Genomic DNA, 18,212 nt, shown 5'->3' with positions numbered 1-18,212 from the left:
CAAAAAAAAAAAAAAAAAAATCACCTTTGTCCTCAGAGAATGGAATCATTCTTCATAACTGAGATTATTCCTTTTATACATTTTTATTCTTTTTGTTTGCTTATAATAAATAATTATACTTTTTAGTTATATCACCTTGAGAAGCCTGTGAAGTAGATGAAATTTGATTTCTCACCCAGTACTGTAGCAGGTCTCCTTTTCTTGCAGAAGTACAGAGGGAGATCTTTTGGTTTTCTGGTTGGTTGGGTGGTTGTTTTGAGACAGGGTCTCGCTATATAGCTGCAGCTGGCCTTGAACCACTGTGTAGCCCAGGCTGGCCTCAAACTCAAGGCCATCCTCCTGTGCACCACAATGTCTGGCACAATATGGTTTTATGGAAAGTAATTTGGCCATGTGTATTAAAGACCTGAGTTTTCATGTCTGCTCACCTGGCAAGGGCATACTTCACTCTAATAAAACCACCTGTGATGTACAAGAAAGCAAACAAGGATGCAGTGAGTGCTTGAGTCAGTGCCAGTGCTATGTCCTGAGGATCAGCTTACTCTCAAAGTTGCTGAGAGGAGGCAAGATGCATGTACGAAGCTCTGTGATGATAAAGTTCAGGGCGCTTTGCTGAGTATATGTTTGTTGTTGTTGTTAAGAGTAGGAAGAATTTGAGAGAAAGATAGCTTCTGTCTAAGAGAGATAGAAGGGGAACTGGAAAGTGGGTTGCCCCTGCAGAATGTATCTTTAGGAGACCTAATCACGCACAAAGATGGGAATCAAGGAAAATCCCTATTTACATGGTACCACCAGGGAAGTTTTTCTTGATTCCCCTTTTCTGCCAGCAGTGGTGGTTCACACCTATTATCCCAGCTACTTGGGAGGCTGAGGCAGAAGGATTACAAATTTAAGGTCAACTTGAGCTACTTAGCAAGCACCATTCCCAAAATAAAATTTAAGAAAGCAGAAAATACAGCTTAGTAGTAAAGTATCCCTGGGTTCAGTTCCTAGTAGTGCAAACTAGTGGAACTGTGTGGTAACCCACACCTGTAATCTCAGCAGTTGAAAGGAGGAAGAAGGAGAATGACAAGTTTGATCCCAGATGGCCAATTCAGGGGATATAGCTTAGTACCAAAATTTTTCTATCAGATGTCTGAGTCATAAGCACAGAGGTCTGGAATGAGCCCTTGATTTAGTTATTCCTGGCCAGCCCACGTGAAATCATGTCCGTGAGGGTTTCAGGGCTGTGGAGCTCGTTGGCCTTCCTGCGGATGGTAGAGGGGCAGAAAGGATACGTTGGCCTGTCTGTCAGACAACGGTATTTCTCTGAGAGAGTGACATTGCTGGCCAGTTACCTAGAAGAGATGACTGCTTGATTGAGTCATAACCAGCTGTCCAAACGGCATGTCATTGCCATTTGTCCATTAAACACAGGGCAGCTTCACAGAAGGGTGGAGTGTAGCCTGGCAGAGGACAGCACGCAGAGTATGATTAAACAGTGGTTCCTTCTTAAAACCAAATTGGGCCGGGATTTAGTTCAGTGTTCTGCCGCCTGCCTCACAAGCACAAGGTCCTGAGTTTGATCCCTGGTACCAAATAAATAAATACAAACAAATAAAAGAAGGAGAAATTGCTTGCTTATTCTACTCTGTAATGCAACCCTGCGTCGCTTTACCTTTAGGTGTTTGCTCTATATCTAGACTATTTGAAATTACTCCCTTTCTAACTCCTCCAGATACAAGTTGAGCTTTCCACATCAATCCCACAGCTAATTTGGAAATAGGTTACCATGAATTTCATGTTGTTCTTCTGTTAGTGAACAAGATAAAAAGAACCATAGCTAAATAGATATTGTTAAAGTAAGCAATAGTTTGAGATTGTTTTGGTTATTTCTAGTTAGGAAGTTCTGATACCATTAGTAAAGTTTACTTTTCAACTTAAGGAATGCTAACTCTCTCTCCCTCCCCCCCTTCCTCCCCCCCACTCTTTTTTGAGACTGGGTCTTGATAAGCAGAATAGGTTGTCCTTGAACTCACTGTGTAACCCAGTCTGGCCTCAAACTCATGGTGATCCTACTGCCTTGGTCTTTCAAGTGCTGGGATTACACTGCACTGCACTCAGCCACCACCTTCTAATTAGTGAATGAATTTGGCCAAGAGAACAATCCATCCTTCTGTTTGCTTGACAGCAACTTGGGGGCTCTGCCATACTCCTTTCACTCAGTTCTGTGCTAGCTGAGCAGAGCTGAAGTTGCAAATAGGGAGTATACTGGAGTTCATTCACACTTTGTCCTGGAAATTTTCCTAATATACCCTAAAGTGAGGTTAGGTGGCTTTCTTTGGCGTCTGGAACCAAGATATTTTCTGTTGAATTGATACTTGCCGTGGCACTCAGAACTGTACCAGCCCTCAGCACCCACCTTACTTGTGCTGCAGGTATGTCTTGCCAGGCTCCAGGTCCTGTGGAGAATGGCCCTGGCTTCTCCTGGCTCAGGCTTTACTCTGGTTGCACAGTGCTTTTCCAACACAAAGCATCATGATTGTTGTTGGACTTCTCAAATGACTAGGCTTTCTTTTCCCTTTGAAACTCCCTAATCTGTGTGTGTGTGTGTGTGTGTGTGTGTGTGTGTGTGTGTGTGTGTGTGTGTGTTCCCCCTTTCCTTTCTCACTCTGAGTCTTGCAGTTGAGATTTTGACATTCTGAGAGAAGTCAGCTCCAAAGTAAAAGGCCTTTCACAAGTCAAAAAACAAAATGCATTTATTTTAAATGGAAACTCTGTCTTTGCTAGGAAGAGTTTATTTTGGGGTATTGCCTGTGCATTTAGGTGTCACTTCTTCCAGATTTGTCTGGATGGAATAATATTGTCACATAGATATGAAATACCTTCCTGTTTTGTTAAAATATCATGAGCAGCTTTTTTGAATGATAACTGAACCCAGAGGGGTTGAGGAAGGCATTCACTGTGGGTTTTGAGTACTATACTGTGTCTCAGAGAAAGAAATATTCTGTACACCTGCCTCACAAGTGCAAGGTCCTGAGTTCAATCACCGGTACAAAAAAAGAAATATTCTGTAATTTGGTCAGTCTTTATTGTTCATCTCCTAACAGATAAACAACATAAAGGAAATCATACATTTCAAAAGAATGAATGAGTGGTCCTGGGCTCCTAATGCAATCATTTGCACAGCACTTCTCTCTACATGTCTTTTTTTTTTTCTTTTTTTTTTTTTTTTTTTTTTTTTTTTTTTTTTTTTTTTGGTACCAAGGATCAAACTTGGAACTTTGCCCTTGTGAGGCAGGCGGTGGAACCACAGAACTAAATCCCCAGCCCTCTCTACATCAGTCTTGCTGTCATTCAGTGGACAAATAAAAAAAGATCAAGGTCTTCCACACTGTCTTTTATTAAAACATTGCTGAAAGAGTGGTCCTTATAAGATAAACTCTGTAAAATGTTGCATGACGCCTGCCTTGCAAGTGCAAAGACCCAAGTTCGATCCTCAGTACCAAAAAAAAAAGTCAGTTGCAAGTCAGACACACAGCCTGAAGCAGGCATCTTCACATTTCCAGGAAATGCCCAGGCCCCAGTGGGATTAGCAGGATATCTGTAGATACAGAGCCACACTTCCTCTCTAGTTCAGCCAAGGCATTGCTTTCCTTTATCCACGTCATATTGAGATTTCTCTCTTCACCTACATTCTACCCACTCTACACAGCACTTTTTATCTTGGATTTGCAGCTGACAGTAGAAGATGCTGTCAAATTGTGACAGACCAAACCCATTTTGAGCCAAGAAGAAAAACAGATATTGATCCTAAGTGTACCTAATTCGTCTATGTAATCCCAAAAGGAAATGCTATTAGCAGAGAGCAGTCAATATTTTTTCCATCTTATAAAAGTACACACAGGTGGACTTGGAGAAAAGTTTTAGTGTACCCCTTTTTAGCATGGCCACATGGTAGTTGTTTGGCAGTGGTGCCAAGTTACTGAAGATTGTGTAATTCTGGTGCTACCTTGCTTGATTTTGCCTCTCCTTCCCTGGGGGACAGACTTATGACAGTTTTCTTTCTGGATCTACTCAAATTCCTCTTTCTAACCAGGAAATGCAGAGCATGAAAGCGTATGGTGTTCTTTCTGTTGTCTTTAGACCCTGCTTTCTCTGTGACACTGTATGCACCTCTCAGAACATCACCCATATGCAGTCACTCCCTCAGAGTATGCCCGATACCATTCTGAGAGCTGAGGAGAACACAGATGAGAACTGGGCGTGGAACTAGCTTGCTTTGGGAGCTTGGGAGTTTGGGAGTGACCACCATGCAGTGTAAAGTGATGGTAGGTGGCTATGTTAAGGGCTTATGTTGTTATTTGCAATGCTCTGGTACTTTCACTGACTGAGGTCAAACCCCAATACCTGGACATTTGGTGGCCTTGGTCTCCTGATGCACTAAAGAATGTTCTTGCGAATTGGTTGCTGGTAGGAGTACCTGCTAGGTATAAAAGTAACCATCGAGGGGCTGGGGATTTAGCTCAGTGGCACTGCGCCTGCATTGTAAATGCAAGGTTCTGAGTTTGATCGCCAGTACCAAAAATAAACAAACAAAAAAACAATTAAAGTAACTATTGGGAAAAAAGGCACTCAAAAAGTGATCAGTGCTTTTTACCAGCAGCAGATTGGGAGTATAGGATTCTCACCTTCCTTGCTTTCATCTTTGTTATTTTGGGAGGAGAGTGCTTGGATTGAATCCAGGAAGCACTGAGCTACATCCCCAGCTCTTCCTTTTTATTTTAGTTTGAGATGGGTCTCACTAAAGTGTCCAGGTTGACCTTGTGATCCTCCTGCCTCAGCCTCCCCAGTAACTGAGATTGAAGATGTGTACCCAACACACCCAACTTTAATTTTTTTTTAGAGGTGGTAAGGTAAAACCTTTGACTATTCTGTCACTAGTGGTCAGAGGATAGATTTGACCAGCAAACAGCATGCCCTTTGGATTCTTAGTTTGATAAATTGTTTTAAAAGAAAATGGCATTAACATACCCATGTTTCTAGCAGCACAATTCATAATAGCTAAATCTTGAAAGTGGCATTTATGTCCATCACCAGATGAATGGATAAAGACAATGTATTTGTACACAGTGAAGTACTGCTCAGCTATAAAAGGATAAATTTGAAACATTTATAGAAAAAAATGAATCTACCTTGAAACTGTAGTGTTAAGTGAAAGAAAGACACATAAGCTTAAACATTGTATTGTTTCTCTTATATGAAAGATAATAGGAAACGGAATCTTTTTGCAAATGGGAAGGGATTAGCAAAATAGAGGGTGGGGAAAAGGATGATGAAAAAAGAATTACGGTGTGTCATGTGCACAGACCAACTAACTGCCATGAGTGTCAATATTATATGTGCCAAACACGTACTATATTTTAAGAAAGAAAATGGCATTTTAAAAAATCAAGGGTTTTAGGACTCCTAGATCCCCAAAGAAGTGAGGCCTCTGGAAATACCCATTTAAATATTAAAATATCATTTTGTAGCATGGATAATACACTTCTGCTGAGGACAGTGATAACATAAAATAAGATGAATGGCCTCTTGATTTGACAAATACTTTTTTAAGTGAATAGGTTTTCTCTTAGTCATTTAATAAAACAACACTACTTGGTATTTACATAGTTTCATAAATCTGCCCAAATCAGGAGAGTTTTTATACTTTATGAATGCATTTCATTTCTTCTCACAGCGCTGGTGTTAAGGGCCATACACATCGGCTGGCCTGACTGGGCAGCGATTTTCTGCAAGTTTTCAGTGAGTCACGGCTTCTTTTGTAACTCAGAGGAGGCAGCCCGCAGGCAGGCTTGAGCACTGTAGCTGTCTGTGTGTCTGGTGAGCAGATGGAGGCCACTGTGGGACCAGAAACCTTCACCATCAAACCGTTTTTAAGTTGGCTGTCGCATCACGAAAGTGTGTAATGCTTATCTGCATCGTGGGTGTTTTTCATGGTTTGGCACAGGATATCAAGCAGCATGGCCAAGATGTTTCTCATGCTGAACAAAACCTGTAGCAGATGGAGGTGGCAATTGTAAGGCACTTCTTTACAGTGTTGGTAGTGAATCAGTGTGGCTCCAGACTGAGTCAGTACCTGCACTTGAAAGGGTGACAGCACTCTCACAGCTTCTCATAAAATATGTAAAAGGCAACTGAAGAGAATTGACTTTAAATGGCTCTCCTAGTCAGGGGCCTGTAGAGTTTCTCCTTGGGGGTTAAAAAAAAGTCTTTACAAAAGAGGGTGTGTGTAAAAAAGTCTTTACAAAAAAGAGTGTGTGTGTGTGTGTGTGTGTGTGTGTGTGTGTGTGTGTGTGTGTGTGTGTGTGTGTGTGTGTGTGTGGCTCTAGGAACTTGAAATTACGTGGTAGGGGTCACTGGAGTTCTTGAAATTTGTCTTGAAATCATGTTTCAGTGTCTGTCCTCCTCTGGGATTGGTTGATTGATACTCATCCTGACATTGCCTGCGTCTTAGAAGGACTGGGAAAACTTGAATTTCTGTAATGTAGGGTCTAGCTGTGTATGGTAGTTTTGGTTTTTGATATGTTGGAGCCTAAAAATGTTTAGCTAAAGAAGGGCAAGTAAAGAGGATTGAGATGTGTTATATACAAGTACGGACTCCCCACAATGAAGGTGATCATTATGCAGACATGTACTAATACAAAGTTTTTAAATATTTACCTGGGCTGGTGGCGCCCACCTATAATCCCAGCTACTTGGGAAGCTGAGTCAGGATGATCATAAATTTGAGACAAGCCTGCGCAATTTACCAAAACCTTTCAACGTAAAATTTTAAAAAGGGATATGGAGCTGAATGTGTAGTTTGGTGATAGATCACTTACTTAGCATGCTCAAGGTCCTGGGTTCAATCCCCAGTACCACCCCTCAAAAAAATCTTTCATACACTGTATCCCAGGCTAGCCTCAAACTCATGACCCTCCTATTTCAGCCCTCTGAAAACTGGGACTGTAGGCATATGCCACCAGTGCCAGTAAACAAATGCTCTTATACAAATGAATTGCGTCACAGATTGCTAGAGCTTTAGACAATTTTCCCTTGAAGATATGTTGAACACCCTGCAAGCTGTTAGTATTAGACCCTATGTTGAAAGGTTTGATGGGACTCTAATTAGACAGCTATTTCTTTTAAAAGAGAGAAGAGGGGAGATATCATGATTCTTTTTTTGTTGTTCATTTACAGATGACTGATTATATTTAGTCAAGAAAATATCCCCACATTTCAAAGGGCAGCTGGGCGTGGTGACACACGCCTGTAATCCCAGCACTTGGGAGGTTGAGGCAGGAGGAGCTCTGTGAGTTCAAGACCAGCCTGGGGTACATAGTGAGTTCCAGGTCAGTTTCAACTACATAATGAGACTCTGTCTCAAAAAACAAAATAAAATGAAAAAACAAAATCAAAAGGCAACAGTCTATGTACCAGACACTTAGCTTTTTAAAAATAATTGTAAAAATGTAATTCTCTTTCATGCTATTCTTATATAGAAGGGATAGGGAAGAGAAGTAGTCCTTCAATTGTGCAACTAAAATTTTTTCTGAGCCAGGCATGGTGGTGCACGCCTATAGTCCCAGCACTCAGGAGGCTGAGGCAAGAGGATTGCTGCAGGTTTGAGGCTAGCCTAGGCTACGTAGCAAGTTCAAGGCCAGCCTGAACTCCATAGTGAGACCCTGTCTCAAATAAATAATCTTTTATAAAGAAAGAAAATAAAATCTTTTATGAAGTAAACACAGTTGTCTTGAATGCATGTGTTTTCAGTCAGGACCTAATTTAGAGAAGGTAAAGCTTAGTCCCCTGGGATTGGCACATTTTGTTAGAACTAGGACTGCTACTTTATCAAGCAAAGAATCCATTGTGAAGTAAATTTACCCACCAACACAGTAGGAATGTCGGTGTCAGGGTATAATGTTTGCTATAGCACTTACTACATTTTCTTATTTAATTTCCTCTGTGTAAAGTGTTATACTTTTATACTCAAAAGAACCAAAATTTAGCTTGCATGGAGTCGTTGATCACTATTCATGAGACTGGAATTTGGTTTTATGCATTTAGGCTCTGGATTACATCTTGGGTTCTTGGTACCAGATCAGGTGAATTCTGCTGGTCTCAGACCTCCATCTCCATTCGTGTGTGTGTGTGTGTGTGTGTGTGTGTGTGTGTGTGTGTGTGTGAACATGCACATGAGTGCTTTCCTTAGGATCAAATGTAGGGCTTTAGGCCCACTAGGCAAATACTGCATTGCTGAGCTGCACCACTCACAGCAAAGAGTGCCAGGGAAGTTGAGAGGAGGAGATGTTGAGGATCTGAGGGTGTTCAAAGACCAGGCTCTGAGCCTCAAAACAGTGTTTTTGGGCCAGGGATTTAGCTCAGTGACACCACGCCTGCCTTACAAGCTCGAGGTCGTGAGTTTGATCCCCAGTACCAAAACAGACAAAATAAAACAAAAAAAGTATTTTCATGGCTGACTCCTGTCCTCATTCCCCATAGCCCTGCATCCCAGCCCACAAGATCTACATCTCATCACTGAATTTTTTCATTTTTCTTTTTTTTAACTGTTCAGAAAATTTCCAATTGTTAGTGGTATAAATGGAAATCTTGCATTGCCAAGCCATCTTCTGTGGGGAAGTGGTGACAAAAGCAACTTCCTTCTCCTCAGCACTATATCAGGCTTAAAGCATTATTCGTGAGGACGTACTCTTTCATCTAGAACCTGTCTTCATAGGCACCTGTTATGGCTGCAGTCTCCCCCTCACTCTATTTAAATTCATTTATGTTTGTTTGTTTCTTTTGCTGGTTTGTATGTAAAAGCATTTGACTAAAACTTAATTTTTAAGCATCTTTTTAAGTTACACCATCCCAGTGTCAGGGCTTTCTCGAAAACGCTGGTTAAGAAGTTTCTCTCCTGCGGGCTGCTGAGAGATTCTGTGCTGAAGGAAAGGCTAGGAAGCCTGTCTTTCTCAAGCCTTTGTCTTCCGTTTGACTTTGTAAGCAACAAAATGCCTCTTTTGGTCGCAGCACAGTTTCGTGTTTTTAAGTGAAGATTTTAAAAATTATTACTATATCTTAATATGTTTTGTATCATCAGTCTTTAATAAAATGATTCTTTAAAGGGGAAAAATTATAGCTCTGATCACCATGCTGTTGGCACATGTGAGACTTGAGAACAGTGAAGCTGCCATGCTCAGCAGTAGCTAATTTTTTGTTTGAACTCTTACTGTTCATATTTATTAGCTCTCACAGGATTTGTCATCCTATTTTGTGTACACATGCACTTAAACCTGGTGACTCTGCCTGTGGCCCGAGGCTGACCAGCAACACAGATCAACACCAGCGGGGCAAAGCTCCTTAGGTCAGGCCTGTGGACAAGAACAAGCCTGGATCGATCATCCGTGCACTTGGCGAGTCATCATTACCTGACAGCCCGTCTGCCCCTGTCACTAAGAAATATCTATACACAGACCTAAGACACTTTAAAGCACTCCATCTTCTAATTTGGCTATGAGTAGAGCATTGTTTATCTTAAATAAGTCATTTTGTAAAGAATTTTACCAGGGCCAGAGATTTAGCTTAGTGGTTCCAGCACCTGCCTCTCAAATGCAAGGACCTGAGTTTGATCCCCGGCACTGAAAAAAAAAAGTAGAATTTTACCAGCTTCCTTTTTGTAATGTGGTATGGAGTAACTACTATGTACTAGTCAGCATCTCCTTCACTTGCCATTTTAGAATAATGCACACATCTCCATTCACCACCACACCACTCCGCCCCTTCACTCTTGTCTCCTCTTTTGTTTGTATTTCCTGGTATTGGGAACTAAACCCAGGGGCTTGTTGCTGAGCTACATCCTCAGCCCTTTTTATTTTTAAATTTTGAGACAGGACCTCACTAAGTTCCCCAAGCTGGGCTCAAATTTATGCTCTCCTGGCTCAGCCTCCCAGAGTTAGGGATTACAAACTTGTACCACCATGCCTGGCTAGGTTTTCTTTTCTCTTTCAGGGTACCACCTTTATGCCTTCTGCCCTTTTGCCTTTTGTTAAAAGTCTAGAATTCGGGCCAGGGATTTAGCTCAGTGGTTCCGCTGCCTGCCTTGCAAGTGCAAAGACCGGAATTCGATGCCTGGTACCAAAAAAAAAAAAAAAAAAAAGGTCTAGAATTCACAGTGTGGCATTTATCCCAAGTTCCTTTCTGGTCCTCATATTATCTACAGCTTAGTCTCAGGGCCTGGCCTGTCCATGTGATTCACGGGAGGCAGCTGTAGATTCATTTGGAATCGAAGGTGAGGATACGATTCAGCCTCGTGCGCACTAGGCAAATGCTCTTCCACTGTGCTGTACCCCGGCCCTGAATGTGATTTTGAGCTACATGAGGTCACTGGTTCATAACCTGGGTTAGCCATTTCATTTTTCTAGATCTGTTTTCCCCTCTGTAGAATGCAGTGGCTCAGTTTATCATCTCAAAATCTTCTACCTGATTTGTGCTGGTTGGCCTGTGTGCTTCTAATATTACCAACCTGGGCACAGTATGGCCCTAGATGTTACTGAAGTGGTAGGACTTGTCATGCTTGGTCATTAAAAGTAATTTTCCAGGGCTCAGTGGTTCCACCACCTCCCTCACAAGCACAAGGGCCCAAGGTCAATCCCCAGTGCCACAAAAAAAAAGGTTTTCCAGTCGGGCATGGTGGCACACACCTATAATCCCAGGACTCAGGAGCTGAGGCAGGAGGATTGCCAGTTTGAGGCCAGCCTAGGCTACATAATAAGTAAAATTTTCCCATACACGGGTGTGTGACTGTGCCCACACAGCAGCACTGTGGAGCTGCTTGGTGGACGATCTGTTCTTGGAGTAATCTAGAAAAGCAGTTGAGAAATTTCAGGATTGGATCTCTCTGGATTCTAGGAGATCTCCAGAAAAAGATAAAAGTTCTTCCCTGTTGCTCCTTGCTTGTATTGTCACCCCACTCTGTCCAAGTTGCAGTCATATTTAATCTCTGTCGAGTTCCATTCTCTGATGTCAGTGTGTGCTGTTTTCTAGACTCTCCTAATTTTATTTCCTTTCTTTAAAAAAAAACTGATAGCTACACCGGGCACAGTGGCACATGCCTATAATCCCAGCACGGCAGAGGCTCAAGCAAGAATGTCCTCCAAGCGCAAGACCAGCCTGGTCAAGGCCAGCCTGAACTGCATAGCAAGACACTGTCTCAAAACAAACCAGTAAAAATACTTTTCCTTGTCATGCTTTCTGATTTCCTTCTTTACGGGGGAGGGGGTTGAGTCTGGGGTTGGGGGTGATTCACAATATATAGTCCAGGGTGGCCTCAAACTCGAGGCTTTCCTCCTGCTGCCTCAGCCTCCCAAGTGCTGGGATTACAGGCATGCACCACAACACCTGGCTCTGCTTTTCTTCTGAAGATTTAATTTAAGATGTTTGCAAGGCCGATTGTCAGTTTCTAGAGACAATTTATTTTTCTTTTTAATTTTCAGAGTTTAACATAATGCTATTTGAAGTTACAAGTAGTCTTACCTCTGTAACTGATAATACTTGAAATAAGACCTTTCACAAACCTAAGACAGCACACGTTGTCTTGTGGCTACACTTAGAGGTGAAGAGAAATGGTTGATATTTTCTTGTCTTATTTCTTCTCAGGTTTTGAATGAAGAATGTGATCAGAATTGGTACAAGGCAGAGCTCAACGGGAAGGATGGCTTCATCCCCAAGAACTACATAGAGATGAAGCCACACCCGTAAGTTGGCCCCCTGCTCTCCCAAGGGGGAGCCCACCTGCTTGTTTCATATACTGTTTTTAAATTGAGACCGCTGGGTGGATGTCATACTGTTTATTATTAGGGAACTAACTCAGCATGTTCATTTTGATAATAGTAGTATGTAGTATGCAATGATAGTATATAGTAACGATATACCTTTTAGATTAGTAACTGTTGGTGATCTTCAAAAATAAAACTATTTTTGTAAATCCATAATTATTAGTTTTTTTATAAAACCCTTGGGACCAAGTGTGTTTCTTTTTTTTTTTTTTTTTTTTAAGTTTAAAAAAGGGGTGTTTATGCTGGGCATGGTGGTGCAGTCCTATAATCCCAGCACTCAGGAGGCGGGGGCAGGAAGATCACCACAAGTTCGAGGCCAGTCTGGGCTACACAGTGAGTTCAAGGCCAGCCTGAACTTGGTAGTGAGACACTGTCTTAACCCAAAAAGAAGTAGGGAAGGTACTTACTACACAGTTCTGTGTTGATGTGTTTGATGATCCCTTGGGGGGGAGCATCTTTAATGTTTATATTCCCAGAACATAATGATTGGCATATGATAGTGAAAGATTTGTTCTTTCACCTAAGTGTTCCTACCTTAGAGAGAAGGAAATACGCTCTCCAGGCTGCTGAGAGCAGTGAGCATTTTTAGTTACCTCCAGCCTCCAGCCCTGCTTTATATTGTTAATGTGGCACAGTGGGACCCTGGGGACCCGCATCTGACCCATCACCCTGTGCTTGGCCCTGTTCCCGTCTCAGAAGCAGTCACTTGCAGGCCTTGTGAGTATTGGAAGCACAGGCTCATGGCACGCAGACTAGAATTTCACAAGGGCAATCAGTGTCTGCTTGGTTTAGTACCAGCAGTAGGACTTGTGGATGACTCATCCCACGGTGATCAGCAGCCCACTGTCCCCTCCCCATCGTCACAGTCCCAAGTGTACCTGCCACTTCTTTCCCCTTAGCTACATTATACTTTATACTTCTCCAAATGTCAAAAACGTGTGTCATTGAGCCAGAAGGAGCCTTCAGGGTCATCTGATTCATCCTTTTTTAATCATACAAATGAGGAAGACTTCTAGTATTTTATATTTCGACACCAGTATTTTATGAATGTAGCTCTCATTATAAAAAGCCCACAGTACAGAAAACTGTAGAGTAGGATATGAGCTTGTCCAGAGGTAATCAGTGGTAGCAACTAAATGTGGGTCCAACACTGCCTATGAACTAAACCCCAAACCTGTTCTGAAAGAATGATTGTGTTCTATAAAATGAAACATGATTTAGGGGCCTCCTCATAAAACTTATCAGTTGAGTTCATGTTTTTGGAAATTTTGTGTTTTCTACTTATTTTCCATATAACTTACCTTGCTTTTGAATATAGTGGCTCAGTAAGTACTTTTTTATTTGATAACTCAGGCACAAATTCTTTATTTATTTTTTTATTTTTTTACACTAAGGATTGAACTCCAATCCTTGCATTTTGAGGCAGGCAGTGGCACCAATGAGCTAAATTCCCGGCCCTGCAAATTCTTGATAGTAAAACACAAAAGCCCTGGTGAGGCTGGCAGGAGGATCGCCTGGAGTTTGAGGCCAACTTGGGCTACATAGTGAGGTCAAGGCCAGCCCACACTGTAATGCACTGCCTGTCTCAGAAAAACAAAAACAAAGCAAGAGCATTACATCTTCGAAGGTCTACATACATGAGACTCCTGGAGCCCCTGTGTGTGGGTTGATAATGCCCTCCCTTGAGTTCCCTGCAGAACAAGACCGTCACTCCCAGGTTACTCAAAGGCAGGCCCAAGTGGCGACTACCCAGAAGCATGAATTTCTCATGGACTTTATATGCTATGTCCTAAGCTCAGCTTTGAATTGTTACAGCCTTTGAGTCTCAGAATTTGTGTGAGGAGGTTGTGCGGGCTTTTCCTGGACAGAATTGTAGATACATTGTGCTGAGGAGGCTTTGGGCAGTGGTTCCTGGGAGGGAGAGGAGCTGTGCATGGTACATCTTTTTAGGTTTTTTTTCTTTTTTCCTCATTCTTTCTTTCCTCCCTCCCTTCCTCCTGCCTTCATTCATTCATTCACTCACATACCAACTCAATCATCCATCCATCCATCCATCCATTCATTTGTTTTTCTGGTAGTCCTGGGGATGAAGCCCAGGGCCTTCACCCTGACCTACATGCCCAAGCCTACAGACACACATTTTTTGGGACAGGGTCTCACTAAGTTGACCAAACTGGGTTTGAATTTGTCATTCTCCAGAGTAACTGAAATTACAGGTATGTGCCCTTGCACCTACCTTACTTTTTTTGTTTTTGCTTGTGGTTGTTTTTTTGTCCTAACTATTGAATCCAGGGCCTTTGCGCTGAGCTATATCCTGAAGCCCTTTTTTCTTTTGTATTCTGAGATAGGGTCTTCCATTGCCCAGGCTGACCAAGAGCTAGAATATAGCTCAGTGTGAAGGCTCTGATTCATTGCCGTACATACACACACACACACACACACACACACACACACACACACACACACACACACACAGGACAAGTTTAGATGAGAACTGTGGTTTACTGCCTTCTGCATTAGATCCAGTGATAACAAAATTAACTTGTTTCTTTTAATTTTCATGTTTTTAGACTGAGAAGGAATTTGTCAGAGCATCAGGCTATAATTTTTACCTTAAATAAAGTGCCTATAGCTTAAAGTTCTTCTTTTTCTTCACATTGTTTCAGGTAATAGATATTGTCAGTCTCGCTATTAAGAAAAGATGGGAAATAGAGGGATGGGATAAAAAAGGAATTAAGATGTGTTATGTACATGTACCAACTCCACACAAGAAATATAATCATTGTGTACTGTAAACATGGACTAATAAAAACAGAAAGAAAAAAAAATATATATATAGGAAAGGCCAGGCATAGTGGCACATGCCAAGCCAGGAGGATCCCAAATAAAGCCCAGCTTGGGCAACTGAGTGATTTACAAGACCCTGTTTCAAAATAAAAAAGGGGCTGTGGATGTCGCTCAATACAAAAGCTATGGGTTCATTCGCCAAGTACTGCAAAGAAAGAAAAGAGAGGAGAGAAAAGAAAAACAAAGCCAGCTTCCTTAGAAAGCTGTGGTTACTGACCTTGATTGGAAAGTCACTGTGCCTTGACCATTGTCCCTGACATAACTTTGTGGGCGGGGGGGCTTTGGAGTTCCAGTTGATCAGGAAGCTTCAGCATTGGGTCTTCTGGGTTCTTACAGACTGGCTGCAGGATAGGCAGGGAGCCTCCACTCTGAGCTCTGAAAGGAAAAATTAAAATCTGAAAAACCCTATTTATGCAAGTCTATCCTGTTGCTAAAAAGACCATGCTTGTGCCTGTGTAGAGCTGTCCCCGTGTGGGACTGCTGAGTGGCCAGACGTTATAGGTGTTGGATGTCATAGCTGCAGCCTCGGACTGTCCCCCTTTCTGGTTGGAGAGGAAGTGGGCGGTGTGAAATGGAGAACCACCTCACCTGTGCATTTGCATAAGCACATTCCACACTTAAGATGCCTGCGGGAGTTGTGTGCGCTGGATGTGAGCACACAGATATGCTCTTTGAAGTAAATGCAGGTGGGTGGGAACCTATGGCACACCACAGTGGGAAAGTGAACAACATCTCCTTTTGGCTTTCTCTCGCTTTCCCCCAACATCATCCCTGGTACCAGGGATTGAACCCAAGGCTTTTGCACTAAGCTACATCCCAACCCTTTTTATTTTTTATTTTGAGGCAGGACCTCACTAAGTCTCTTTAAATTGCCAGGGCTGGGGCTTGAATTTATGGTCCTCCTGCCTCACCCTCCCAGAGGGCTGGGATTATAGGTGTGAGCAACCACTCCCAGCATACCTTGATTTTTTTTTTTTGGAGACAGGGTCTCACTGTGTAGTCGAGACTGACCTGGAACTCACTATATATATAGCCCATGCTGATCGCGAACTCACAGTGATCCTCCTGCCTCAGCCTCCCAAAAGCTGGGATTACAGGCATGCACCACCACACCTGGCATACCTTGCTATTTCTAATGTAATGCAGACCCATTTTTTAAAAAAAGATTTATAGACTGTTGGACTGTAGGCATGTAGTTGCACAAAAATATCAGTGTTAAAAGCAGCCTGCCCATGTTTGTAGCAGCACGATTCATATTAGCTAAATCTTAGGTCAGCCTGAATGTTCATCAGCAGGTGAATGGATAGGGAAAGTGTGGTGTTTACACTCGGTGGAGTACTACTCTGCCATAAAGAAAAATTAGCTTGAGTCATTTGTAGGAAAATGGATTGAGATCATAATGTTAAGTGAAGTAAATCAGATGCGCAAACTTAAATATCGTATGGTTTCTCTTACACAAAACCCAGAATAAAAATAAAAGATAATAGAAAATAGGGAGATAGATCATTTTCAGAGCGGAAGGGAATCAAGAGATGGAGGGACCAGAGAAGAAGCGGAGTAGGGGGTGAATCAGAAGAATTCAGGTGTGTTACGTATGTGTTACCCACCCCACTTAAGGAATGTGAACATTGCCTACTGCACTCGGGTACCGACAAAAGGAAGAGGATCCGAAAGGGAGGGAAGGGAGGGGAAAGGGAATGAAAAAAGGAATTAGGATGTGCTGTGTACATGTGCCAGCTTCCCACAAGGAATAGAAACATGCCCTACACACATATACTAATAAACTAAATTAAAATAGTAAAACTTTCTTATAAAAAAAAGCCTGTCAGGCTAAGGGTGTAGCTCAGTGTCAGAATGCTTGCCCTACAATACATGAGGGCCTGAGTTCCATCCCCAGTACCACACAAACTCTTTTTTTTTTTAAAGCTTACCAGATTCCTAAGTGCTGCAAAGTGCTCTGAGAACGTAGAGTGTTCGCAGTTAGATGTCATAACCGAAGGACAGCTCAGCCTTGCTGTGTCATGTGGACAGCTTTCCAAGTGAGAGCACCTGTGTATTTCCTGAAACAGAAGCAGACACCCAAGAAGTTTCTGTTCAGTTAAATTGTCCTCACACTTAATTCTTTATTTCTTGGTTCTGCAAACTTAAAGCATAGATGCCTTTATTTTAATTATAAAAACTCCAATTAGGGTATTTTCCTATACTGTAATTTGCAGTTAACTATAGTGTTTTTGTTTTGTTTTGTTTTGTTTTAACTGGAAAAAAATTGAGTTGATTTTTAAGAAAGCTCTGCAACTTTAGGCAGTTATGGAATTGTGCCCATAAAGAAAGGCCTAGAAACATGCATACTGCTGCCAAAAGTTGCTGCCTCTAGGGGACTGGGGAAGAGTCTGGCTTGTTATTTTTACTTCATGCACATCTAGGTCATTTTAACTTATATATTCATTACTTTATGCCTTAAAGAGGAGCTGCCTAGTGGGAAGCTCTTGGGTCTAAGAGGAGAGAGAATTGCTGCTAAGAACCTGCACCCGCCCCATGTGGAAGGCCATGGTGGGCCCTCCTGTGGCGGTAGCCAGACACACATCACACACAAGTACAGTGTACCCTCAGAAATACCAGAGACCAGATGATATTTGAATGCCCTCAATACTGGTATCTGTCCTTGTCATCTTTCAAGATCATACTAGTCTGTTACTATGGGGTTTCTCTTGAGTGCGCGCACACACGCACGCATACACACACACCCGTGAGTGTTTGTAAAAGCAGGAGGATGCCTTTTGCCAGCCTCTCTGTAGCCTAGCATCAGAGCATGAAAAGTGAGGAAGACCCAAGTCAGTAGATTGAGGGGTATTTGGGTTCCTAAGGCAGCTTCTGAATGTCTCTCCTAGCAGCTCCTGTCTTTCCAGTAACATTTCAGAAATATCTTGCATTACAGCTGTGTATAAGTAAGATAGACATAAAAGGTTTATAGCTTTAATAGAGCGGCACCTTTGCTATTATATTTTACATATTAAGTGAATACAAGGCACCACATAAGATTTCTGTCTTTGCTATAAATGTTTTTGCTTTTTAAAAATAATGAAACATTGAGAATGATTGTGAAAAGAGAACATTGTCTTCATAGTTCCTCCACCCAAGTTACTAATGGTTTGCATTTGAAGTAGCCAAGCAGCAGTGACCTTGAGCCCTTCAGAGGTGCCCCCCTTTCCTCCTGGCAAGCCAGGGGCTGCTTGCTCCCACAGTTTTCCATGAAGTCAGCCACATTATCTGGCCAAAGTGAGCTAGCATTGGGAGAGGTAGAGTCTGTAATTTGCTTGAAATAACAGCTCTTACATGTGTGTGGTAAATTATGTTACCGATGATGTGGGTTTGAGGGACTTTCAGTCTGTCTCGATACTAGGGATCAAACCCTGGGCCTTGCTTATGCCAGCCAAATGCTCTACCACTGACCCACATCCAGGGCCCTTCCCAATGGCTTTTGGTTGATTTTTTTTTTTTTTTTTTTTTTTT

General features: G+C 42.2%; 1 protein-coding gene across 3 annotated transcripts in view; it reads left to right on the top strand.

The window, feature by feature from the left end:
- The window catches only part of Grb2 (growth factor receptor bound protein 2), a 64,889-nt gene that overhangs the window by 38,663 nt on the left and 8,014 nt on the right, over positions 1 to 18,212 (top strand). For 2 of the 3 annotated variants that reach the window (XM_010630792.3, XM_010630790.3), the window contains exon 2: positions 11,677 to 11,774. In XM_010630792.3, coding sequence (XP_010629094.1) covers positions 11,677 to 11,774 — 98 coding nt within the window. Of the gene's footprint in view, positions 1 to 4,169; positions 4,311 to 11,676; positions 11,775 to 18,212 lie in introns of those variants that run through there. The other variant, XM_010630791.3, reaches the window with a different exon arrangement.

This window comes from Fukomys damarensis, unplaced genomic scaffold, assembly GCF_012274545.1.
Source record: "Fukomys damarensis isolate Sample0158 unplaced genomic scaffold, DMR_v1.0_HiC HiC_scaffold_23, whole genome shotgun sequence".
Classification (NCBI taxonomy): Eukaryota; Metazoa; Chordata; class Mammalia; order Rodentia; family Bathyergidae; genus Fukomys; species Fukomys damarensis.
Note: the sequence above shows the minus strand (reverse complement) of the source record. Positions and strands in the feature narration are given on the sequence as shown.